This window comes from Castanea sativa, chromosome 10, assembly GCF_040712315.1.
Source record: "Castanea sativa cultivar Marrone di Chiusa Pesio chromosome 10, ASM4071231v1".
Classification (NCBI taxonomy): domain Eukaryota; kingdom Viridiplantae; phylum Streptophyta; class Magnoliopsida; order Fagales; family Fagaceae; genus Castanea; species Castanea sativa.
Window position 1 is genome coordinate 33,161,885 of NC_134022.1, and position 27,951 is coordinate 33,189,835.

A 27,951-nucleotide genomic window follows, 5' to 3' on the forward strand; every position below is an offset into this window, starting at 1 on the left:
GGCCTAGACCAGTTAGGACCCCTTTTCCATATGTAATGAGTCTTTTGTTTCGGAACTTTTACTTTAACCTTCTTATTTCTGAATTTTATTTCCGATGTATTTCTTGACAGAATCAACGAGCAATTTGAAAGGTTGTTTTTTCAATTGATTTCCAATTTCCAATAGTAACATGCTAATTTCGTTTATCTTACTGTAAATTACATGCATAGATGATAATATCTAAAATTCGACAACACATAATCTAAAACTTAACTCGACACTTAGTTCAAGACATAAAGCAAAGTGTCAAACTTACCATGGTTTATCAATACGTCATTTCGCATTGAGGCATGTAACAACATGACTTGATTTTTATTTGATGCTTAGCATAATGAACCGAAATGTTAATTTTTTCAAAGTGGAAGATCTGAGGACTCGACGTAACTAAGGTTCTGTTTAACATTCAATAAGATACCAATTTCCACAAGGTACGTGGTCCGAGGACCAAACATGACCAAGTTTCTGTTTGATACTTACAATAAATAAATCGAAATGTTAATTTTTCAAGAGTAGAAGGTCCGAGGACCCGACATAACTAAGGTTCTGTTTAACATTCAATAAGCTACCAATTTTCACAAGGTACGTGGTTCGAGGACCAAACATGACCAAGTTTCTGTTTGATACTTACAATAAATAGATCGAAATGTTAATTTTTCCAAAGTAGAAGGTCTGAGGACTCGACATAATTAAGGTTCTGTTTAACATTCAATAAGCTACCAATTTCCACAAGGTACGTGGTCCGAGGACCAAACATGACCAAGTTTCTGTTTGATACTTACAATAAATAGATTGAAATGTTAATTTTTCCAAAGTAAAAGATCCGAGGACCCGACATAACTAAGGTTCTGTTTAACATTCAATAAGATACCAATTTCCACAAGGTACGTGGTCCGAGGACCAAACATGACAAAGTTTCTGTTTGATACTTACAATAAATAAATCGAAATGTTAATTTTCCCAAAGTAGAAGGTCCGAGGACTCGACATAACTAAGATTCTGTTTAACATTCAATAAGATACCAATTTCCACAAGGTACGTGGCTCGAGGACTAAACATGACTAAGTTTCTGTTTGATACTTACAATAAATAGATCGAAATGTTAATTTTCCCAAAGTAGAAGGTTCGAGGACCCGACATAACTAAGGTTCTGTTTAACATTCAATAAGATACCAATTTTCACAAGGTACATGGTCCGAAGACTAAACATGACCAAGTTTTTGTTTGATATTTACAATAAATAGATCGAAATGTTAATTTTCCCAAAGTAGAAGGTCCAAGGACCCAACATAACTAAGGTTCTGTTTAACATTCAATAAGATACCAATTTTCATAAGATACGTAGTCCGAGGACCAAACATGACCAAGTTTCTGTTTGATACTTACAATAAATAGATCGAAATAACGAATCAAAAATGTTACATAATGATAATTGAGAAACAAAAAGTGCTTTTCATTAATAGTTAATAATGTTACATAACGAATCAAAAAGTGATTTTCATTAATAGTAATACCTTCGGAGGTTATTTACATTCGAAGGGCGTTGTACAATTTTTTCATCTAGATCAGCTAAACGATATGACCCTATGCCCGCTATAGAAATAATTCGGTATGGTCCTTCCCAAGTTGGTGCTAACTTTCCCCACGCTGGATTCTTGGAAGTACCCATTACTTTCCTTAAGACCAAATCCCCAGGCGCTAGTGGCCTTAGTTTCACATGAGCATCATATCCTCGTTTGAGCTTCTGCTGATAATAAGCCAGTTGGACCATGGCGGACTCTCACCGTTCCTCAACCGGATCCAAGCTTTTCTCCAGGAGGCCATCGTTATTTCCCGGGCTAAAAGAACTCGACCTTAATGTGGGAAACCCAAATTCCAATGGTATCACCGCCTCAACCCCGTAAGTCATGGAGAAGGGTGTTTCTCCAGTGGATCTTCGCGGCGTAGTTCGATATGTCCACAAAACGTGTGACAATTCCTCTACCCATCTATCCTTTGCGTCATCCAGCCTCTTCTTAAGTCCACTGACTATAACTTTGTTAACGGCCTTGGCCTGACCATTTCCCTGAGGATAAGCTGGAGTGGAGTATCTATTTGTGATGACCAAGTCATTACAATATTTCCTGAAAGCTTTACTATCAAATTGCACGCCATTATCTAAAATAAGTGTATGAGGTACCTCAAATCTAGTGATAATGTTCTTCCAGATAAATTTATTGGTGTCCACATCCCTAATATTTGATAAAGGCTCAGCTTCAACCCACTTGGTGAAATAATCAGTTCCCACGAGTAGCCACATTTTGTTTCCCACGGCCCTCGGAAAAGGCCCAACTGTATCTAGTCCCCATTGAGTGAATGGCCAAGGACTAGATAAAGGATTAAGAACACCACCAGGCTGATGAATATTGGGAGCAAACCTCTGGCATTGGTCACATTTTCTTGCGTAGTCTTGAGCTTCTCTCTGCATATTGGGCCACCAATATCCCTGAGTCAGAGCTCTATGGGCTAAGGATCTCCCTCTAGCGTGACTTCCACAGATTTCCTCGTGCAATTCTTCCAAAAGTGCCTCCGTCGCTTCAGGGTGTACACATAGCAGGTATGGTTCGAAAAAAGAGCGTTTATACAGCTTTTGATCCTTAGACAACTAGAATCGAGGTGCCTTTCGACGAATTTTATCTGCTTCAGACTTCTCCTTGGGTAGAACATCGCTTTTTAGAAAAGAAACTACGGGGTCCATCCAGCTAGGTCCGAACCTTATCAAATGGATACGGACGACACTTGCGGTGGTTAAAGTCGGTTTGAGCAAGTCTTCGACGAGGATAATCCTAGGTAGACATTGAGCCGAGGACGTCGCCAAAGTGGCCAACGAGTCTGCATGCGTGTTTCCATTTCTAGAAACATGTGTAAGGATGAAAGAATCAAACTTGGATTGTAAACATTTGACCTTAGTCAGGTATTCTTGCATTCTCGGATCCCTAGCCTCTATAGTTCTTAGCACTTGGCCCACGACTAACTAAGAATCCGAGGACATATGAACTGACTTTCCCCCCATTCTCTGGACCATATCCATACCGACTAAGATAGCTTCGTACTCAGCCTCGTTATTAGTGGCCGAGAACGCTAATCTCAAGGATTTCTCAAAGGTAAATCCCTCAGGGGATACCAAAACAAGTCCAACGCTTGATCCTCTCTGATTTGCTGCCCCATCAACATACATTTTCCAAATTAGAGGCCTTTTGCCTGTGATCATGCCAACTGATTTTTCATCCATGTGCAATTCCTTTGTAGTTTCTTCTAACGATGGTTCGGTAAACTCTACCACCAAATCAGCAGGGGCCTGGCCCTTCACAGAGGTGCGCGGCATATATTTGATATCGAAGGCTCCCAGTATAGTTCCCCACTTGGCTACCCTCTCCGAGTAGTCAGCACATTGCAATACTGACTTGAGAGGAAGTTGAGTCAAAACCACGATGGTGTGGGATTGAAAGTAGTGAGGAAGCTTTCGTGTAGCATGGATTACGGCCAGAATTGCCTTCTCCAAAGGCAAATAACGCATGTCAGCTTCATTCAAAGATTTGCTAACATAATAAACCGGTCTTTGTACTCTACCGTTGTCCCTTATCAGAACCAAGTTGACTACATGGATAGCTACAGCTAAGTATGCAAACAGGATCTCATCGACCTCCGGCCGAGACATGATGGGTGGCCGGGAAAGATATTTCTTAAGTTGCTGAAAAGCTAAAACGCACTCCTCGGACCATTGGAATCCTTTCCACTTATTTAACAATGAAAGAAAAGGTCTACACCTATCAGCGGACCGAGAGATAAACCTGCTGAGAGCAGCAGTCATCCTGGTCAATTTCTGAACTTCCTTGGGATTCCGAGGTGGTTACAAGCCCTGAATGGCTTTGACCTTTGCCGGATTTACCTCTATTCCTCTATGAGTCACCATGTAGCCTAGGAACTTTCCAGAGCCCACCCCAAAAGAGCACTTAGAGGCGTTGAGACGCAGCTTATACTTCCTAAGTGTTTGAAAGGTGTCATCCAAATCTTTCACATGCATAGGTACTGTCTTACTCTTCACTACCATATCATCCACATATACTTCAATAGTCTTCACAAGCTGCGACTCAAACATCCTGGTCATCATCCTTTGGTAAGTAGCCCCTGCATTTTTCAAACCGAATGACATCACTTTATAGTAATAATTCCCCGTAGGAGTAATGAAGGCAGTCTTCTCCTGATCACCCAACGCCAAAGGTATTTGGTAATAACCTTGAAAGGCATCTAAAAAACTCATCCGAGGATGTCCAATCGTAGCATCCACTAGCTAATCGATGCGAGGCATCGGGAACGAGTCTTTTGGGCAGGCTTTGTTCAGGTTTGTGAAGTTCACACATACTCTCCACTTTCCGCTCTTCTTTTTTACTACGACAGTGTGCGCTAACCATTCTGGGTAGAAAACTTCTTTAATAGCCCCAGCCCTTTTGAGCTTGAGCACCTCTTCCTTGACGGCCTCGGCAAGTTCTTTCGAAGAACGCCGAGGTGGTTGCCTCCTTGGAATAACGACAAGATTGATATTTAAATGATGACAAATGAAACTTGGGTTAACCCCCGGAGCCTCATAGGGATCCCATGCAAAAACATCGATATTGTTTTTCAAAAACATCGCTAATTCCATCTTCTCTTGATGTGGTAGCTGTATCCCAACTTGAAAGAACCTTTCGGGGTCATCATATATGAGAAATCTTTTCAACTCTTCACACGTGGCCTCCTCTGCTGTCACCGCAACGGGCGCATCCAGAGTTTTTAATTGCTATAAGTCTTCCACAGCCGAGGTCGAGGATTATGATTCAGCTTGATGCAACATTGCGGCCAATATGCATTGCCTTGCTACTGATTGGCTCCCAAGAATTTCTTCAATCAATCCACCCGAGGGAAATTTCACTTTAACATGTAAAGTCGAGGAGACAGCACCTAAAGCATGCAGTTAAGGCCTTGTGACGATGGTTGTGTATGGAGAATATGCGTCAACCACAATGAAATCTACATCAACTGTTTCCGGGCTCGAATGTACGGGCAAACGAATTTGTCCCTTTGGTATGACAGCCTTCCCTTCAAAGCTTATCAATGTCGAATCATAGGGAGTAAGATCCTCCGGCTTTAACTTAAGCCCCTTGAATAAGTCGGGGTACGTAATATTCGCACCACTACCCTGATCAACCAACACTCTCTTGACGTCATAATTCCCTATCCTCAATGTGACCACCAGGGCAACGTCATGTGGTTGAATGGTCCCAACCTTATCCTCATCAGAGAATCGCAAAATGGGAGTACTCCCTTTGATTCTCTTCGGCCTCGAACCAGACTCTTCGGCCTGAGAATGTGACACCGCCATCACTCTTGTTGGACAGGAACTAGTTCTGCCAGGTGCAGCGAAGATGACATTAATCGTTCCTAAGGGCGGCTGAGATGGGTTGTTCTTTTGATTATTTGAACCCAAACGATTTCCTTGTTCGTTGTGCTGATACAGGTGTTGCTTCAGTTTTTCCTCACTAACAAGCTGCTCTAAATGGTTTCAAAGTGCCCGACAATTCTCGGTAGTATGACCTACATTCTGATGATACTGGCAAAAAAGGTTCTAATTCCGTTTCCTAGGGTCTCCCGCCATCTTACTAGGCCACTTGAAATAGGGTTCCTTGCGGACTCTCTCCAACAATTGGTGCACTGGTTCTCGGAATACGGTATTAACTACTTGAGGATTGGCTGAAGCAGATTGCCCCGAGTAATCTCTCCTCGGCTTATTGTTATGGTACCTCTTCGACTTGAAATCCCTCTTCTTCTGAGGGATAACCTTTGCCTTACCTTTACCTTGTTGTTGGTCTTCCTCAACCCTTTTATACTCGTCAATGCGATCCATAAGCCGACGTACACTCCGCACAGGCTTTTTAGTCAGAGATTTTCTTAAGTCATGATCAGTTGGGAGGCCCACTTTAAAAGTGTTAAACGCCACCTCGTCAAAATCGCCATCGATTTCATTAAACATCTCCCAGTATCTGTCAGAGTATGTTTTCAAAGTCTCACGCTCCCTTATGGCCTTGGATAACAATGAGTCCAAAGGCCGAGGGACTCTGCTACATGTGATGAATCAAGACGCGAATCCCTAGTGAGTTCCATGAAAGAATCAACAGACCTTGGCTTTAGTCCGTTAAACCATCTCATAGCAATAGGTCCTAGGCTAGAGGGAAAGACTTTGCACATCAAGGTTTCGTTCTAAGAATGTACCGCCATCCTCTGATTAAAATGGCTCACGTGTTCGACTGGGTCTGTCCTGCCATTATAAATGGTGAAGGTGGGCTGAGTGAATCACCGTGGGAGCCTTCCCTTCTCGATCCTGCGTGAGAAGGGTGACTTGGAGAGTTGGTGCAACGCCCGGCTCATAGTATCGTTTTCCAAGCCCCTGGAGGGAAACTTCTTATGCCTACGACCTGGTAGCTCATCCTTCTCGTAAGAGAAGGTTTCGCTAGGGGGAGTCCTGGACCTTGGACTGTAACTGCTTCCCTAGGACCCCCCAGAGGAAGGATTGGACGGAGGTGAAGCCCGCCGTCGTCTGACACGGCGTAGCTTTTTCTTAAGGTGGTCAATCTCCCTCTGCATGGCCTTGGCATCATCTTCATGGGTGGCCCTGCTTCCACCACGCGAATGGCTTGCATCAGGGTGTACTGTATGCACACTTCCCTTTCGATCCCTCCGACGCTCAAGACGCTCAAAATGATCTTCGCGCGGGGACCCCTAAGACTCTGCATGATGTGAACCTAAGCCTGCTATGATGTTCCAATTCCTTCAACACTAGATTCCCACAGATGGCGCCAATTGTATGTGCACAATTTGTACTCGGTCCAATTACTAGATGGACTTTGGCTCAAAGAGTCTTATACAATGAAATTTGTAGAGTATGAGTTTGAAATCTAGGTTAGGGATATTGGAGAGTTGATAAACAGGCTAGAATGCCGCAATCTATGCAAATAATAGATGAATATGATAAAAAACTTTCCTCGGATGTAAGCCGAGGACCACGTGTCTTGCATTTCTCTCTTTAAGCAAAAGATTACAATTGGTCTTCAAGTTTTTCGTCCTCCCCCCCTCTTCATACCTCTCCTCTCCTTTTATATCCATCTTCTTCTTTTCTTTCTCTCCCACGTGTAGCACAGATTTTCCTCATAGATACTTGTCTCATCCACCACCTTCTTGAAATCTTCAAATAATAGCTGAAAGGCTGAATATTACTATTCAGAGGTCATCTCTCCATTAATATGGCCAGGGAGGTAAATGCAGGGCCTTTAATGCGGTGGTAGCAGCTTTTTTCCTCAGATATTTCTCGCACGTTCCTCCTTCTAACGAGTGCTTGGATCACGCCTTTACCCAATAGATCTTCCAGAATTCTGTCTCTAAATCGTTTAGCACGTCTCATGGCCTTTATTGGGCCCGTCCGAGGAGATACTCCTCCTCGGACATCTCCTTTGCCCCTTGTAGCACGAACTGGTCTGTGGGCCTCGAAGACTCTGATTGAACAGACTTATACCAACAAACCAGGCCCAAGGCCCAAATGTGCATTTAAGCAATTTTGCCCTTCACAATACTAATAATGGAAAACACTTGCCTCCAAATTCATAAGGTGGCACTATGCTGGTTAATAATTTTACTCAAACCTTTTTCTTTTCTTGTTTCACAAAGAAAAAAAGAAAAAAGAAAAAAAGAGAACCATGGAATCTCCATTTCGTAAGCTTTTATTTTCCCCCCTGTTTTTTTTCATATTTTCCCAATTGTCATCATTTTCCCGATTACTATTATCATTATCATGCCGCACCACTTTTAATCATTTCCATCCATGGTTATCAAAAATCCCGCGAAGTCATGACTGAGGTCAAGACAAGCATGATTTATATTTTTCCTCGGACTATGCAGAGCTTAAGGTTGGTTTGGATAGCGCTGAACGCGTCCAGCGTTCAGCGTTTTCCCTTTTTCTTTTTTTTTTCCCTGCTGCCCGTTTATGCTTTTAGGGGACAAGTCACTGTGCGTGCACAGTGTGCGCACTGTTTACGCACTGTGCGCGCACTATCACGTACTTTTCAGTAATTTTTTAATTAAAAGTGGGTCTCACGGTACTATTTACACATTTAAAAATTATTTTTTTAACAATATTTTCAGTTTTTAGTTTTTAATTTTCAGCTATATCCAAATGGACCCTTATTACCTTTATTTCATAACGATATTTGAAGATGCGTGGTGCTTGGGAATGATGACTTAAATGTCTAAATATTAATTATGAATACGAACTTGTTCAATGGATCTGCCCAAGAATGCAGAAAACTAGAAAAAGTTAGATATTCTTACGAGACGGCCTTAAATTAAAAATGGCACTGTTCATAGCATTAGATACTTTTACTGTAGACGCATATGATGTGAGCGAGGTTCACATGTCAATTTCTTCACTGCCATTGGCCATTGTGTCTGTGACTTTGTTTGTTTGTTTTTGGTTTTGGTTTTTTTCCGGGATTAAGCCAATTACGATTTTCATTTGCATGCAAAAGCCCTAACCATTCATCATGCTTCAGTTGGAGTTGGGACCCCCTTCTAAAATTAGCTATTCTTAATTTCACTAAAGCTCTCTGATCCTACGGCCTGCAGAGTACAGATGCATCAAGTCTAATTTGGGAAATTACTTTGGATTATTTGTTTCTTCAAAGTTTTCATCCACTAGGCTGTAGGGGCAAAATCTCTCAATAAGGTCAAAATTATCGTTTTTTACAATATTCTGATTTATCAAAAGAAGGATCTTACATGGTATGTTTGTTGTAAAACATGAATTGAAAAAAAAAAAAAAAGGAGCTGTCCTTACTATAGGTAATAAAATACACTAATTAACTTCAAGATTGTGAGATTTTATCCCCTAAGTTTAGAGGACAAAACAGGCTCTCGAACTCATTTAATAGGTTCAAGGAGGCATCTCATTCCTTATGCGTAATTGTGGTGTTAAAGGATATTGTGGGGGTGTGTTAAAAGATATTGAGGCTCAAGAAGCCTAGATATTTTGTATGCCCATACTAGTGTAGTTTAACCTAGAGATAACTCCTGTGTATCATGGTTTTAATTTTTGAAAACTAGATGCCAGTTCAATTGGGAACTTAACCCTCAATTGGTCAAGTAAAAACCGTAAACCGGTGGTTCAACCCGTATAAACCAAGAATCAAGTCCTTTTTCGGTTTTTTGTACAAGCTGATTTCTAAAAAAAAGCTATATGTCCATTTCTTAGGATTCATTGCAACGCAATTCATAATAGTAAAGATATAGCCATTGAGAACTTGGACGCAAGGCATTAAATTGAACCATGTTAATTCCTCCTTCACTTTCCACTTTCTTTAGCTTTCTCTGTCTACATTTTGCACCAAGTTGTTTTAACACCAAGGATTACATGGCTGGGGTGTTAGGCATAAATCCACTGGCAATACTGACATTTAACACTTTAATATAATATAGATATATTTTTTTGACATTCTTCATTAAGTTTGTTTATCTAACCATGATTTCACTAGGGCTCATAAACTCTCCATGCTAATAGTAACAGAGGCTTATTATTCATTCAGAAAAACCCTAACCAACCACTTGCTAATTGCCAGTTCCTCAAGATTTGCCGGGAAGAAGTTCAAATTGACATAACCTTATTTGGTCCAAAAACAAAAAAATCGCCATCAAAGCCTGAAGAACTTAATGACATTATTTAATTACAAGCCTAGATTTGACACCAATTTTTAGAAGATAGAACTAGCATAACTGAAATCATGACAGTTGTAATATTACAATTGGAGTCCCAGACGCAGCCATATATTTGACACCGAATCCGAGCAGCAGCAATATACAACGTATTTTAATTCTGTCTGGGTTACAGACCTAACCTAGTATTTAATAAAATAAAAACCATATTTCTCATAAGCTTAAGACTTGTATCAATGCCTAAGAGTACGAATGATCAAGATCAGGCAAAGGTTAACAAAGTAGAAAGAATAGTTCGTCATTTGTCCCCTTCCCCCCCTCAACAGGGAGAAATCAAATAACATAATCCTAAATTATCTTTCCAAAAAGCTTGATTTCTGTCTTTAACTAAGATACTTTTGTAAGTTTGCTAGCAAGAAATGAAAGCCCCAATTAATCTTAGAAAAAAGATAATCACATCAAAAAAGCAGTTGCAATTTGATTATAACTTGGGAAAGAGGAGCTGTCAGCTAGGAATTCAACCTTCTGTGATCAAAACGATATAATGAGAATTCCTCAGTTGTAAATTGTGATCATAAGAGCCCAGTCAACCACAGGGAGAGAGTCGATTAGATAGTTCCTTTTCTCTAAATTTCATTCTCTCCATAAAGCCATTTACTCGCACAGCAACCAAATACAACAGAACAAAAATTGAATCAATCATCAACTAAATTTACCAATTTCCATCTTTTTCTTGATAGCCCTTTGACCATGATATATAAACGAATCTAGTATTCCTGAAACAGTGAAAACTCCTGAACACAACAGCCAAAAACCATTGTTATGCATTAAATCAAAACACTAGAAATAACAACTTTCATCAATAGATTCAAGTGCAAGGGATATATAGTAATTACCTCCAATGATAGCGCACACATTTGTTAGGAAGTGTAAAAATGAGGTGTGTTCCTCCTTATAAGTCACCTACATTATACAAGAAAATACAAATGAGTCCAAAAGTATAGTCCATGTGCCAGAATCACACTGGAAAATTTTCAACTCAATAGCTTCAGCATCACAAGTATATTTAAAAACTAGATCTTTCCTGTGAATAGCCATAAGCAGAAACCCTCACCTTAATTGGAGAAAGATCATAGAAGAAGAACACTCCAGGAAGGGACTGAAGGTGGCCTATTTCTGCATTCCTAAAATGTTCCGTTACAGAGAACTGCAAAATTCAAATTAAGTGTGTTATTTTCCACATATAAAAGATGAAAGTAACATACTAATGGCTTCTATGAGTTTTACTGAACCTGATTTGACTGGATAGTGTGCCCACTCACATCTGTGTACACTGTAGGTACAACCTGTAAAAAGTGAAGCAAATTTGTAAATTTCCTTAGAACTGATTGTTTCTCAATTATTCCATCAATAATATGTACTCTTAGTTTTCTACAGTCAAAAACAAAATGCTGGCTTCAAACCTCTGCAGCAAGAAAAGACAAAAGCCCGGTACTCTTCAAATAACCATAAATTTTAAAAGGGAAAAAAAATCAAAGGCCATTACAAAACATGACTAAAAATGAGGGGAACTATCTGCTAATGTGCAATACAAAGCAGCAAATGTTTGCAGCAGGAAGCTATTATAGAATTCAGAAGCTAGTATAAATGCACAACATGATAAAATGTGCATTTCAATTAGCTCTTTTGCTGAATACTTATTTCCTCATTTGCTAAAGGTTTGTAAAAGCTACGAGTCTATGACACCTGGATACAGACATAGACATGGGACACAGTGACAGAAATTCCTGAAAAAAAATTGGACATAACAAGGTGGGAATATGACAATTAATTAATATTTTATTTATTTATAGGTATATCTTATGTTTATCTTAAGTTTCAAAATATATAACAACTTTCAAAAATTTTTAAACCATATCTGAAAACAGAGGATTTTAGAAAGGAAAAAAAAAAATCTCTACTAAACCAATGCACTTAGGACGCGCATGCAAGAGTGTCTGAAATGGACACAATTGGGGATTTTGGAGTGTCTGTGCTTCTTAGGGTAAAATTACAGTTTTACCTAGTGATAATTGTTCCAAAATCCTAAACTGTTAGGAAATAGTGAATTTAATCATTTAATCTAACACCTCGAAAAAGTGAAGCTTTGAAAAACTATACATAAGCAAATGTAAAATAATCCTTCTAGGGGCATTAACACAAAATTGAATTCTTAAAATTCATAAGCCATAAAAAGATTTCATTTGTCTAAAATCATGGAAGGATTAAGTGAGTTGCAATATGCTTCATCTTTCAAAAGAGTGAATTATTAAACTAAAGGGAAAGAGAGTTTTTGAATTAGAAAGGGGTTATAAAAGGCAAATATCTAGAGACATTATAATTATCAAAATAAAGTCTAGAGGCATTGTATAAATCCCTTGGCTTCCATTAGATAAGAAGATGGGGCAATCATCTAGGATACTAACCTTGATGAAATACTGATACATCCCACTTGGTGTTTCTTGTGTCCATTTCACACTGAAAATTAGAATAAATAGAAATAATGCATTTCAATATATAAAATGTCACAAATAAACAAGTAGAAGCATTAAAATTTTCATGACCCAATAAACTTAGATGAAAGGAAAAAAAAGATCTTACTTGTCCAAAGGATTCACAACACCAGGGAAATAGTCTCCAAAAGATAATCTAGTGATCTTGTGACTTACCTGAATCACGGAAATATATTTACAAGACATTCATCAAAAAGCATGATGAAGGATTTAACAAAAGAAAATATGAGAAACATGAAAGTCAAAGATTCCACTTTCACAGAATGCATGGAGTATTATCGATAATAAAACAACCAGAATCATCATGATCATAGCTTACATTAAAACTATCCTTTTGAAATGCTAGCAGATCGTGTACATGAACACCTGATTGATGAAAGCTTTTTCCAGGTGCAAAATGAAAATTTCCTGCCACCTTATTAACTTCTATGAATCCATATATATTACATCCTTCACCTTCTTCATCTTTAATCCTTTGTAGAAAACCTTCTCTTTTGCACTGAATGTCACAGGTAACAATAGAACACCAAAGACATCATAAGATCAAACTGATGATTAGATGTTCCCATTGGAATAATTGATGACATGAGGATACAGATAAAGATCTTCTTATTCCTATGCAGATTGTGGGGGGGGGGGGGGGGGGAAGGAGAGAGAGAGAACCATCAGGTCAAGAGGATTCACAAACAGGATCTCAAAAATAGCCAATATAAAACCAATCAGAGTTGGGAACGCACCAAGTGAAGGGAAAACTATAGCCTGCTTATTGCCTATGCATTTTTGTCCAGGTCATTTGTACAGATGCATGTTATTAGTATTAGATGTATATTATATATGTTGCACCATCACTACTCAGTATTCATGGTCTCCTACCAGAACTGCATTTGATTAGTTCACAACATCCCAGGGAGGTAGGCTAAAGGTAAGTATTGCACCATCACCACTAAGTTTGGCAGTGTGTGTGTGTGTGTGTGAGAGAGAGAGAGAGAGAGAGAGAGAGAGAGAGCGAGAGAGAGAGAGTATTTTTTTGGATAGGTATTGAGTTAGTATGATTCCCCTTTGTCACTCTTATCTTCCACACATGTGATTTAGCTACTATTTCTTTAACACAGTTTGGAACTGAATTTGAAAAAGAGACATCAATTTAAGTCTGGTACTAGAAAGGGGGAAAAAAAAGAAGAAGAAGAAAGAATTCATCACTTATCATTTCTTCTTGTTTGGAATTGTAATAAAATTAAAAATAATTTAGAGGCTCATCAGACAGAAGGTCCACAATTCTAATTAGCATTTTTTAATATTTTGAAAAAAAAAAGGACCTGTTTTGATAGTAAAGTTTGTTGTTTTGGAACAAGATTTCAAATAAAATCTGATGTAGAACCAGTGGCCTGTTTAACCAGATAAATAGTGGAAAAGGATTCAAATTATAGAAAAAGTTTCAAATCAGGTACGTCCCAAATACCGTCAATGAAGACATTAAGCATTTTCAGATCATTTACATGCTTTGTGAACAATTAATTTTGCAACATAGCTATCCTCAGTAATTAAATTAAGGACGCATTTTGGTTCATAAGAATCTGGTGAATCATAACTGCACATAACAAGTGTTCTGAATATTTATAGCAACACTTTTGCTAGTAAAACAATCCACTTTACGCTTGTAAAGACCTCATGCAATTTGCATAATGCAGGCATGAGATCATTTGGTTAATAAAAGACAATATTTTGCTCTTGTACTTTGAAAAAAGCGTATTATAAGAAGTCTGTTTTAACTAACCTCAGTTTTGTTAACTCTTTGACATCCCTCCAGGTTCCAATATGAAAGTAGCAGGAGAATTTACAAACCATCTCCTGTTAATGTAGTTGTGTGTGTGTGTGTGTGTTTTTTTTTTTTTGGGGGGGGGGGGGGGGGGGGGGGGACAAGCTATCTATCTAGAGCAAAGTACTCTCTAAGATCAAATTTGAAGATGCATGCTTAGTCAAATAATAGCAGAAACGATATGAACATGAAGTTATCTACTTGAACACAAAAGTACTCAACAAGTTGAATTAAAAGATACACACATCATGGAGGTAGAACAATAAAAGACAAAATACACACGTTATTCTTCCAGCATCAAGCTACTCTTCCATGCTATATTTTTAGATTCAAAATAGATATTAAAGGTAAGCTTTCATGCAAACAGACCTGGTCAATCACATCGGGGTTTGACAGTGCCCAACCTTTCTTCCGATATGCTTCGCGAACATCTTCACAGTTATTACAACATTCTTCATCTGACTGCAATAACACATGGGGGGGGGGGGGGGTTGAGTAATAAGTAATACAAATATTTGGATAGGAACATCTTTGATATAAAATTATTTTTCCATGTATGATATAGAACAAAGTTCAACTGTGTTCACCAGCTCAGGATAAGGAAATCATAATGGACAACTTAAAGATTTGGGGGGGGGGGGGCGCTTGTTCTTCTCTCTCCTCTCTTCTTTCTCATTTTGATGGTTAAGGCTTTGTAATCAGTTCAACATTACACATAATCAAGCCAGGAAATATTGCACAAACTTGAGCCCAAACCTTAGGGTCTGAATGGGAGAGGAAATGTTTATTGGGGTGTTTGGTTGGGTGAATTTTAAGGAGGAAAAACTGGTGGGGCGCAAATGTTTTCTCCCCGGGTCCACCAAAATGCTATCTCGAGAAAATAGAGAGGAGTAGTTGCAGTCAAATTACTGAACTACCCCTCCTCTCATGTTTTGGTTGTTTCTTACTTTCTTTTTCTGTTTTTCTTTTTTCTTCCTAGGCGTAATCCACATGCACTGCTTCCGTTTCTTGTTTTTTGGTTTGGTTCTTCTTTCTCTCTTTTTCTTTTCTTTTCCTTTTTGGGTTTAACTGCGCGTGCTTCTTCTTTTTCTTTTTTTCTTTTTTTCTTTTCTTTTTCTTTTGTACTGGGCATGATTTTTATTTTTTAATAAACTTGGGTGATTGCCTTTTTTTTGGGGTTGGTTGTTTGGTTTTTTTTTTTTTTTTTGGAAATTAGACATCATTTTTTAATAAGGGCATATGAATAAATTTATACAAACTCTATATTCTATCCTCCAATTTTTCTTCTCAACCAAAATAGAAAAAAAATTCCATCCCTCCACTTTTCCACCCTCCCAACCAAACACAAATAAGGGAAAATAAATTATCTTCTAACTTCCCACTTTTCCATTCCCTCCAAATTTTCTATCCTCTCACTTTTCCATCCTCCCAACCAAATAGACCCTTAATAAATAACTATATCTCTACATCCAGTTACAATTCTGTTGGATGTAGACAAAGAAACCAAAGTACTGAATTAATTAGCTGACGTTTACCAGTAATCCATAAGGTAACTGACTCATATCATACAAACAACATCCAACAATTTTTGTTCAACAACTTACATACAGCTTCCAACATATAATTAAAAAAAATTTGAATCAGCAAGGGGTCCAGAGACAGACAACTATACCGTTTCTGCACCATAACAGGAGCCACAGTATGTCTCGTTATGCTCGAGCCTGCCACCATGTTTCTGTAGTGGTTTTTCAATCTGATTCAAACAGAAAGAAAGAAAAAAAGGGTAAAAAAGAAGAAGAAAAATGATCACCTGAATTGGCAGAAAGAACAGAGATATATGAGCTACATAGCATTTGGGAGAAAATTTTCACTGAATTTCACAAAGCCACCTCATTCTGTTGTGGTCCTAGACTTGAGCCAGGTTTGGCAACCAAAGACACCTCATATTGAGAGTTCCAACCCCCGGCCCGTCTAGCTAAATGGATGGGTAAAAAAGAAAAAAGGGTACAAAAAAACACTACTCCAGGCATCATCATGCCCCAAATGTAAAGCTCAGATCTATCCAAAGAAATTTGAATCAATTTTGGGAAAAAATAAAAATAAAAATGTAAGTACTAAGAAATGAACTTCCAATCTTCCAGCAATACTGCATTACAAACCTTAGGAGAACCAATTCCATCTTGCCTTTCTTCTATAACATTTCCATGAGTATCTAATCTCTTCTTGATTATGTCATGTTTCTGCAAGATAAATAGGTTGTAAAAAATTAATTTAAACTCAGCAGAGGGTCACAAGCAATAAGTGTGGTCCTTTCTGTTTCTATACATCTTATTGTCAGCAGAGAGAGAGATAGAGAGAGACTTAATCCCCAGCATCAGAATTTACAACTTTTATTTGAAAGGAAGAAGAATATGCATGCAGATATACATACATATAGGTCTACATATCACTGATGACGTAGAATAAATTTAAAAATATATATATTTGAAATGCATACCACATCAAGGTGTTGCTCTCCACTGATGTCCATGGCATCAAGACTGAGTATAGAACATGGAAGGGCAGGAAATGTGACATCAAACTGCACTTTCATATATCATATGGAACAAGAATCAAATTCTGAAGTGGACAATCGTAGTGTATCACACAAGTACAAATTTTATAAGATAAGATTACCATAAATACTATGGGGAAAAACACTAGGGAGATGATGCATCATAGACTTTCCTGAATCATATATTCTCGATTTGAAAGGAATATATATATATATATATATATATACACACACACAGAATCAGGAGCTCTCAAAAACAAAGGACTCATGATGTTATAAAAAAATGGTTACACCAGCACCTCAAAAGAAATTTGAAGTGAAATCCTAGGTTTATCAAAAGAGAACAAGAAACTTAAAAAAAAAAATTTCCAGAGAAAAGAGAACAACATTACATTGATACGTAGAGTTTCTCCTCTGGAAGTATCTACTACAAGTGTTGTGTCAGTTACAGCATGTAGATACAATCCTGTAACAAGCAGAAAATGCATGTTGAGGCACAATAAAAAGCATAGTTAGCAATTTAGACAAAAAGCCAATTATTTACTATAAAGCAATACAATGGTAGTAACCTTTTTTTTTGGTGGGGGTGTGTGTAATTATGGAATTTTATTGACAGAAAGAAGCAATTTGTGTTCATTATGATGAACACAAAGTATTTGAAGATTACACACATGAAAATTACTCAGATCAAAGAAGGAATACACTGACTCCAACTCTCAAATCATAAAAATCTCAGTGAAAACATAGACAGGTGTTCACACCAATGATCATACCAAAAACTATACTCGATTGCCATCGCCTACCTCAAATACCAACTCGCTCTTATACTACACCGCATACTACATCCACGCTTTCCTCTACCAACTCTCTCATACACCATCCCCCAATTTCCTCCCCATACTTAGATGCTTTCATCCAACACCACAATATTTTGTCATTTCCACGCTAAAACCATTAAAATTTCATACAGCCCTCGAGCAATTTCAAGTTGCATCGAGTTTAATAACAAACCAGAATTACAACCTTTCCGACTAATTTTAATTTTGCAAATCATTGCTCCCTAACCAAATAGATAAATACAGCAGGGGCAAACCCTAGCTAAACATTCAAAGCCCTAGCCGATTATTCAAATTTCAAAGGTTGACTCACATATCATAATCAATTTAAACAGATCAAATTCGAATACACATAGAGCAATTAATCGTTAGCCCAAAAAAAAAAAAAAAAAAAAAATAGAGAATTGAACAAGTACGTAGAAAGAGAGAGAGGGGAATCTTACGGAGCTCGGAGAAGAAGAGCAAGAACATGACGATGGAGGAAACAAGAGTGATAAGGCCACCGGAGAGTGTACGGCTGTAGAAATCCTCGTTGATTTTCGGATACGCGTCCAGGCTCCGAAGCTTGCTCATTATATTGTCCATTGTTGCTCCTCTTATTTCTCACAGAACAGAGTTGCAGATTTTGATCTCGATCTATTTATATTTATATCTTCTAATCTCTAATCTCTCTAATTTAAAAAATTAATCAATATCCACCTAAAAAACTTGAGTCAATAGAACTATAAAAACATTATGAGAATTCAAAGAGGGAGGGTTAAGCGACCTTTAAAACTAATAATAAACGCCCCGATTGTAAACGAATTTTGATGTGGAAGAACTAAACGGGGACGTTTAATAAGATTCTTGGGGCTTGGGAGTTGGGAGTTGGGGTTGCCTGCCAGCCTTTTAATCTTGTTTTGGTTTTCTTTGCTTTTCTGGAGACTCAAGACAAATACAAGACAAGAGCAAGGAGACTCTTTTACGAGATTGCCGTTCGCTGTACCGGTATTTACGGATACGTATGATTGCTTCTAGTTTTTTCTTTTTAAATTTTTTTATAATTTTATTTTAAGGATGTTTATGATTTATCTAACTGTTCATAATAAATAAATAAATAATAAAACTAATTTTTTTTTTTTGTGGAGATTTTATGGTGTTCACTTCTGATAATAGTTGTTTATTATCAGACCAAGACATCAATCAGTTTTTGATATAGGCGAAGCTTGAACTCCAGATCTCTTATACAACTATTAAAATCTTAATAACTGAACTAACTAGAACCACATAAATCTAATAAATTTAAATCGGAAGGACTTGAAGTCTTGAACGTGAAAATTATGAGATAGGCCATCCTGGGCCTAAAGATAAAGTCTTCGAAACCATCGGCCCATTTGCACCTCTATTCGTATGAAAGGCATCTCATATGAGTAAATGGCATATAGCATTAGCATTGGTGTAAGCATTTTGCGAAAGCAATATACTAAATTTATCATCAAATTATAGCAAAAGTGGGCTGCATTAGTAGAACAAAACCCTTTTTCTTTTTTTTCTACTGAGCTACAGTACACGGCCATCTTTGGCTGTGCACTGTATCTAAGAGCAATTGCATCAGTTTGTACAAAATTTCTTATCTATTTTAGCATTAAACTCCCTGATGAGTAGGGGTTTTCGGTGGGTTTGACTTGATTAGGAGTTGGGTGTATTGGTGGGTTTGACTTGATTTTTGTTTGGCTTGATTTTGAGTTGGGTTTTTTGATGGTTTTGTTTGATTTGATATTGATTTTGGGTCAATTTTGTAGTGGATTATAAATTGTTAAAACGAGTGGCAGTGGTGATGGTGGGGTTGTGTTGAGTTAATGGTTGGATATTTCTCTTCTTCTTCTTTGCTGAGTTGTTGTGGCCGTTGGGAAAGAGAGGGAACCCGAATGGTGAGAGAGAAAAAAAAAAATTATTGTTAGAGGCACTGATGAGGATGCTCCAAGATGGTGTGAATGTGTGTGTCTATATATATACATATATATATCATATTAAAATATATATATTATTTTATTGTGTTGAATGCTAAATACCATTAATGTTGGGTGTTTTGTAAAGTAAGGTAGTAAAATAGATAAAATAGCTTTTTATGGTGTCAAATTGCTAAATTTTTGGCACCACCAATACTGATGCTCTAATTGGATGGAATAAATAGCAACGAAAAATTTAAATTTCACTACTAGTTAAAAACCACTACTTCAATAAGCCCTATAATCGGATTGAATAGATTATAGACCTCTTCAAAAGAGCGACCTGGAGCATTGGCAATCATATCTCACATTTCAACAATTATTAATGCTTTGTAAAAAATGCTGAATCTTTTATTTACTAGGCACTAGCTAATATAAATTTGTTTCAATTATTAAAATTTGTAACCAAAGAGTAAAATTCATTACATTGAGCACCCACATATATATATTTGTTCATGTGTAATAATAATAATAATAACTTATTGAGAAGCAATTAGCTAATAAGACAATTGACTTAAAATTGACTTGATTGTTGACTCTAAAAATGTAACTCCTTCATAGATAGAGCACCAGCTCAGCTCAAATGGAACCTTCTCGGCTTCTCCCGTTAAAAATGAGACGTGCTCCTTGAAAGTTACCTACAGTATAATACAAGTCTCACACAATAAACGTGAGCCCAATAGTATAATCCATGCTCCATAATCACACTGTAAATTTTTTTAGCTAAATAGCTTCTCTGGTTCAGCATCACAAGCCTACTTAAAAACTAAAAAGATCTTTCTTGTGAATTACCACAAGCAGAAAGCCCCACCTTAATTGAAGAAAGATCATAAAAGAGGACTCGAATGAAGGCGGCCTAAATCTACATTCCTATAACTCTATAAGTATAAAGTTGAGTTTCAGATAACTACAAAATTCAAATATATTTAGTGGGTGTGTCATTTTCCATATATAAAAGATGAAAGTCATAAACTAACGGCTTCTATGAGTTTTAATGGACCTGATTTGACTGGATGGTGTGCCCACTTTCATCTGTGTACACTGTAGGTACAACCTGCAAAATGTGTAGCAAATTTGTAAAACCCTTAGAACTAATAGTTTCTCAATTATTGCATCCATAACATGCGTACGCTCTTACTTTTTTCCCCTATGGTAGCTACCAGCCTACCACAACCTCCACCCATTCTTACAAGTAGAAGTAGAAATTAGGATGCACAAACTAGAATATGAGCAATTTTTTGAAAAATTATAATATAACACGGCAAATAAAAAATCATTATGATACAAATACAACACTCCAAATAAAATATCAATACATCTTAGAGTAGACACTTCGGCCAAAAATATGCTATACCAAAAACAACTCAAAGGATTTGATAGAGGGGCAATCCATGCATTGGGGGCAAAGTCCTACTATATGAACAGCTAGGCTACTATATGAACAGCTAGGTAGAGAAATTTCAAATTATGTGTTTGAAAGTAGAATAGTCCCTTTTTGGGATAATTACAGTAAACTCACCTGTGGTATGGCTTGTTTTCACTTTGCCTACCTATGGTTCAATTATTTACACTTTGCCAACATGAGGTTAGTTCTGTTAGCCTTTCATAACCCATCTCTTCATTTCCGTTAGAAAAACACATTTTTAGGAGAATAAATTGGAGGAATACAAATCAAATATAAATAAAAAAAAACCCAATAGCTTATTAGACCTTCTTTGGTTGTGCGTATTGGCGTGAATCGAAGTGGCTTTTCGTGGATCAGAGGGATTGCTCGTGGATAGGAGTTGGTTTCGGCGTTGGGGTGTATCGGCATGGATTGGAGTGGGTCTTTCTTGCTCGTGGGTCAGAGTTGGGGCGTATCGACGTGGTGGGTTTCGGGTTGTTTTGTGGTGGTTGTGGGTTTGTGTTGGTGGTGGCGGTGTGGATCGAAGGAAGGGGAAGGTTGTATTGGTGTATCGACGTGGTGGGTTTCGGGTTGCTGTGGGTTGTTTTGTGGTGGCTGTGGGTTTGTGTTGGTGGTGGTGGTGTGGATCGGAGGAAGGGGAAGGTTGTGTTGGTGGTGGCTGTTGGTGGGGCACTAGGATTTTTTTATTTATTATTTTTTCTCCCTCTTCATCTCTATCTCTCTGACTTCTCCCTCTCTTCAAACCCAACCCACTCATGGCATCACCCACAATCCACCATCAACCAAAAATGACGCTGTCATAGTCGGTGGCTGCAGATAAGCTATTGGATTTTTGAGAGAGAACTAAGGTGAAGCCGTGCATGATCTTTGTAAATAACTAAAATTGTCTGAAAGGATTTTTGTGAAATTAGAGTAGAGCACTTTCAAGTATAGGATTTTTGTAAATGTTTTTTAGGATTTGTGCGAATATGAAAATTTTATTTGGATTGATTGGCTTAAGACAGTTCATACCAAAAGCAAGTGTGTTCTTGAATCCAAGCTACAAAATCCCCCTTTTTGATCTTGTTTGTTTGAGTTTTTTTTTTGTTTTTTTTTGTTTTTAGAGGAAATAGACATAAAAGTGAAGATAAAATACATTTTTACCCCTAATTTTAACAGAGGCGAGTAACGAATGGGTAACGGATTGAAGTTCAGATGGACAAAGTATAAATGATTGAACCATAGGTAGGCAAAATGAAAACGAATCATATCACAGGTGATGGGTTTATTGTAATTATCCATTTTTTTAAAAAAAATTTCCTTGCGTTGATATTTTTATGCAATATTTTAACTTTGAAACGTGATAGAAAAAGCAACTCTACCAGTAACAATATAAGTTATCTTTTATGAGTGACCACACCTTTTTTTTTTTTTGCTAACATGAATTGTAAATATCAAAAGTCATTGGAACTACGGGTTTTTTTTTTTTTTTTTTTTTTTAATTTTTAAATTTTTTTTTCTCACCGAGCTTTCCTTTTTATGTATAGGGATCTTGTAGCTAAATAGGGGACTGCATCTGGAATTTTAAGTAATTAAACTACCTTTCTTTTTTTTTTCTTTTTTATCATCTTCATTATCAATTTGACTTTTTTGATAGTGTCTTCCAACACTTTCTTAAAAGCAATTAATATTGAATTTCATATTGTTCCATTCAAAATTTAGATGGCTCATTTTATAAAAGATTTTGAAAATTAATCTCTTTAATCTTGTTACAGAAATTAAATTGATCTCACTATGTAATTTTTATTTTATTTTATAATTTAATAGTTACAACAATAGAATATAAGAGAGTTAAGCACTAGTTCTCCTAATAAAAGAAAATAAGTTATGTTATTGAGATCAAAAAATTATTACCATTCAATTATCACATGTTTTCCATGAATAATTCAAGCCAATTGGTATTTTAAATAAAAATGGAAAAGAGAAGGGAATTGTGCAAATATTTTGGGGAAACTTTCTCTAATATGATAAAAAACAATTCATTTTTCAAGAAATCATTTAAGGAATTGATAAATTGGACTTTTATCACTAAGAGTCTTGATTCTCAATTGATACATTTTAATGTTTTTAATGAAGATGTCTATGGTAGAAATCCTTCCTCTCTCAATTATTGAATTTTAAAAAAAGACTCATAAAAAATAAAGTAATAAAAAATCCTTGTATTTCACAATAAAAATAATATTATGAATTGAAAGAGAAGGAGGTAATTCTATCTGCACACATGACTAATATCACTTTTACTTACCACTAATAATCTAAGGGGAAATTGGGTAGGTTTGTCAATTGCATCAAAAAATAATTACAAGGCACAAAAAGTTACAAATAAAAAATTAACTTCATCATTAGAAATTAAGCTATTGAATTTTTATTTTTAAAAAAAATCCCTAAATTTGAAACTACCCGATTTCCAATAAAGACCAAAATATTAGTCGGGTGTGAAATTTTTTGTCAAATTATTTTATTTTATTTTATTTTTTGTATTTAGAATTTATCAATTTTAGTTGTTTTATAATATTATTTACCAAACCAACCACAAGGCAACTGAGTTTTGATTGGGTTACGTGTAGCCCTACCCTACTTAACCCGCCCCTTCCCACATTGCCCTGCGCGGGTTTTTCTGGCCCCGCAAAGGTGGTGGGGTGGGAATTGGGGTAAGATTTTTGCCCCGCCCTCTCCGCTCTGCATTGCCAAGAGTTATAATTGTAACTTTTTCATACCCTTAAACCTTACTATTTAAACAAACATATTAATATTAGCTTATTTTATTCTTTACTTTTATTTTGTTATGTGTTATACTATGAGATTTTTTTTTTTTTGTTAAACGCTTGGATATATTATTCAATTTTTTCTAAAAATTGATTTGATTTTATGGGATAAATTTAGTAGTAATTTCAAGTATATTTTTATTAATGAAATAGGTTTCACTAAAAAAAATTGTACTAGTTGTAAGACAAATTAACAAAAAGTAGAGTTTTACGGAGAGTGGCAGGATGGCTTTGCAGGGTCCTAAGGGGCGGGAATGGGGTAAATTAGAGCTTTCGAATTAACTATCAAATGGCTCTAGTGGAGTAAATCTTGTAGACATTTCTTCTCTTTTGCATCCTGCAAATCTAATGTTCTATTAAACATCTATCAAATTTAGAAATAGAAATTTATTTTCCTTGTGTTAAGGAGTCCTCATAATAGTGACAATTTTTTCTTCTTTTATAGAATTTGTAGCATTTTTCATCTTTTCAGCTACCCATAAAATGCACAAAGAAACCAAAACATACCAAAAAACTGAGTGAAAATATGTGTTAATAAGTTCAAGGTTTTCATATAATTTATAATTTATTGTGAAAAAAATAAGGTGTTGGTGGGAAAATATTCACTTTTGGCAGAGTGATAATTGGATGGGACGGAGGTCAGACAGCACCGTTTCAGTAATTCAAAGACCATAGTCCATATACCAATAGACCATAGTCCTTGTCTTTTGTTTTGGATCTCCTGTGTCAATGTGCCTTACCAGGATGTCACGCAAGATACTATGGCTTGCACCTTTTATTTCTTTCTTCTTTTCTTAATTCTTCTTTGTCAATTGGTGTATAATCACTTAATGCTTTTCGAAATTTTCTGCACACTTTGAGTGCTGGCAACATCAGAGATACTTTGGTGAGAAAGTATAAAGTGTTTGGAGGTTATTTTCCTTTATTTGAAAGAACAATCTAAGTCAAAGATGCATATCAATTTTTTGATAAAATGTACTGCGAGAGAATAGGAGCTCAGCGGTACTAAAATGAGTGATCATGTTATATTTTATGGATATGATTTCCATCCTTTCACTTCTTTCTTTTCGCTCATCATAGTTTGCTCATTTGAAGCTTTGGATTTTTGTTTTCTGAAATAATGGGGGATCGATTTAGTTGTTATTGTTTGCATTTGCTACATTTTATTATTGTTAGCTTAGTTAGTAATTATTTACTATGGATTGGTGGTTTTGAACAGTCAATAAACGAACTTGAGAAATCATAAATTAATTTTATTATTATTATTTTTAAAAATCTTACGGAATTGGAGGTATAGACTTTAGAGGGTAGGAAAGGAGAGGTAATCATGGTTTTAAAAACCAGTTTGGTGAAAGAACCAGAAAAGGAACTAATTACCAGTTTTCTAGTCGGACCGGGGTCCAACCGATGGTTGAACCGATAAAGTCATAAATAAGTTAATTATTATTTATTTAAATTATATAAATAATTAATAATTTTTTTATATACTAAAACTAACCAACCAATGGTAATAAATACGTTTCCTTAACAAACATACAAGTATATAACATCTTTTTATAGAATTTAACATAATAACATTACGGAGGACAAACCAAAAAAAACGAAAGCGGAGAAAATTATCAAATGAAAGAAAGAGAATGAACAATCAAAAGCAAAGGAAAAAGGAAAATAATCAAAATACCTGATGAAGCAGAGCACAGAGCGCAGAGGACGGACCAAAGAAAAAAAAAACCCAGATTTCAAATATTCAGAATCAAGTAATCAAAAATCAAAAGCAAAGGAAAAAGGAAGATAAGTTCAAGTTCAATACCTGATGATTGATGAAGAGATTATAGATTCCATCTCGAGAATATGTGTTCCCTCAACACTACATGTGATTACCCAACATACTGAAATTTTGACCATGAATATTAGATCTCACTTCTGATATATCAAAGTAACCTACATTTTATGATCAGGTTCACTACCCTTTCAGGATTGAGATTCTATGAAATTAGAAGTCGTGAGATTGATTATTCAGGTGACAGTTATTAATTGAATAATTAATCTCACAGCGGTCCAGTTCAACATGTCTTAACTCTTAAGACACATCAACTAGAAGTCTCTACTTCCATAATCAAGACAAACCATCTTAGTTGATGTGTTATAATCTTCGCAGATGAAACGCCCAATTTCATCTTCGATTACGAACTATATTTTGAGTTTACAAGGAACTTGTGATTTATATCTTCTGTAACTAAATTGCATAAATCACATACAATGCATCTTAAAGACTATGATAATGTCTCATTAGTTCATTTATAAATAGTCTCATATAATTAAACAATTTAATTATTTATGATATGTCAATAAATTGGATTTTAGGGCATAAATCCCAACACTCAAAAGGGTTGTTAATTAGTTCATGGCATTCCAAAGTAATTGGTCCATTTTTTTAAGCCATTGGAAATATGCAGTTTAATCTTGAACCACAAGAAGTATTGTTAAGAATGTACCTTCATTTGAATTGAATGAGAAAAATAAATTAGAGAAGAAGACAACCATTTGATGGTTAAAGTGTTGGGTTAAATATTTTCAAATCTTAGCATCTATCTAGAGATTTTGTCTTTAGGAAAAGTCTTCGAAAGTCCCATATACAGTTTTTTTTTGTTGGTTTCTTAGTTATTTATTTTTATATAAAAAAAACTAAGAAAAAAAAATGCTAAATCCTAAATCAGTTTATACATATTCTTGATTCTTGATATACAAATTATTTACAAATAGAATATGCCTTTAGCAGATAGTTATTCTTTCAAATTACTGTTGAACACTAAATTTATGTTTTAAACCAGGTTTATCTTGGTTCTGTACATGCATGTGACTGCATCCACACCCAGTCATTGACAAACATGCTATGTTATAGTAATTCGATGAAGTTTATAGAGTGCAACCCAACACAGCATGCACAATCAGTTTTGAATATAGTTTAGTAGGAATGACAACGAGACGGGTTTCTTATTCCCCGCCCCTGCCCCACTTCTTGTTCAGGGTGAGTTTTTTTTTTTTTTGGGTCCCCTTCTAGTGGGTGCCCACGTGTACCCATCCCACCACACCCAAATTATATTTTTATATATATATATATATATATATATATATATATATATATTAAAAGTTTATTTTGAATGTGTTAAATTAAAACTCGTTAAAAAAAGAAAAGAAAAACAAGGTCTAACATTATAAAACCTTCTTAAAGCATAACAATACAACAAGTAAAGTAATAAGAAATACAAAAACAATTCAAACATTGCAATGCAACAATTAAAAATAATAAACAACGTAAATATTAAAACATAAGAATATAAATTCAATAGTATAATATAATATAAAAAAATCATAAATTTAAAGTTAAGAAGCTAAAAATACATGTCTTATAAAAAAATCTATTTTTTATTATTTAAATATATATGGGGCGGGTGCAAGGGAAAATGTTACCTCCCATCCTTACCTCATTTGTTATGCGGGGCAGGTAAAACCCATTCCATTAAGGGCAGGTGAAGTAGGTACCCGCGGATGCTGGTTTAAATTGCCATCTTTTATATTTTAGCATCATTTATTCTGTGAGTTTTGCTTTGTTAATTTGTGAATTTTGGGTTACTATGTAAGTTTGTAGGTTTTGGCAGGGCTTTTTTTTTTTTTGGGGGGGTGGGGGGTGTTGGGTAGAGAAATTTAATGAAGCAGTGATCAATATCACTAACACAAGATTACGATTAATGAAAATCAGAACAACTATGAATGGTTCAAAGGTTAAATTCAAGTGTTTTGCTCAAAGAATAATATGTTTTATGTTAATATAGTCACAGTTCAAATTTTATTGTAATTTCTTTTAGTTTATTTACAATTGATAATTATGTAACGTATATCACACAAATAAAGGTGAATCTTCTTCTGGGAAAAAAATGTGATAGTATTGCATTTTATTTGCCTATAAAATCTTTTTTATTAATGCTTTGTTACATCCACAACTGAAATTCTGATTCGGCCCCATATGATATGTTGATTATCAAAAAAACAAGGAAAAACGGCCCAAAAGCCGATGAACCCTTGCAAAGGAATATTGAAAGAAATGTAAAATTTTGGGTAAGTTACAATCAAGCATCATCTATGTCTCCATCCATGAGTGTTTTAATTTCATATACTCTCACTTCCATGA

General features: G+C 36.0%; 1 protein-coding gene across 2 annotated transcripts; it reads right to left on the reverse strand.

Annotated features, from left to right (window-relative positions):
- Window positions 1-10,016: 10,016 nt before the first annotated feature.
- Window positions 10,017-18,530, reverse strand: LOC142612693 (uncharacterized). 2 transcript variants are annotated; one of them, XM_075784831.1, is made up of 13 exons: window positions 18,009-18,530; window positions 17,122-17,195; window positions 16,673-16,756; window positions 16,335-16,415; window positions 15,848-15,928; window positions 14,545-14,637; window positions 12,679-12,858; window positions 12,448-12,515; window positions 12,273-12,324; window positions 11,100-11,153; window positions 10,922-11,014; window positions 10,704-10,770; window positions 10,017-10,601 (listed from the first exon to the last, which is right to left on the reverse strand). In XM_075784831.1, the coding sequence occupies exons 1-13, from the start codon at window positions 18,148-18,150 to the stop codon at window positions 10,510-10,512; spliced, it is 1,161 nt and encodes a 386-aa protein (XP_075640946.1). In that variant the 5' UTR covers window positions 18,151-18,530; the 3' UTR covers window positions 10,017-10,509. The 2 variants fall into 2 exon arrangements, with proteins under 2 accessions (XP_075640946.1, XP_075640947.1); XM_075784832.1 differs by lacking the exon at window positions 12,679-12,858 and having other exon boundaries at window positions 18,009-18,527.
- Between the last annotated feature and the right edge of the window lie 9,421 nt (window positions 18,531-27,951).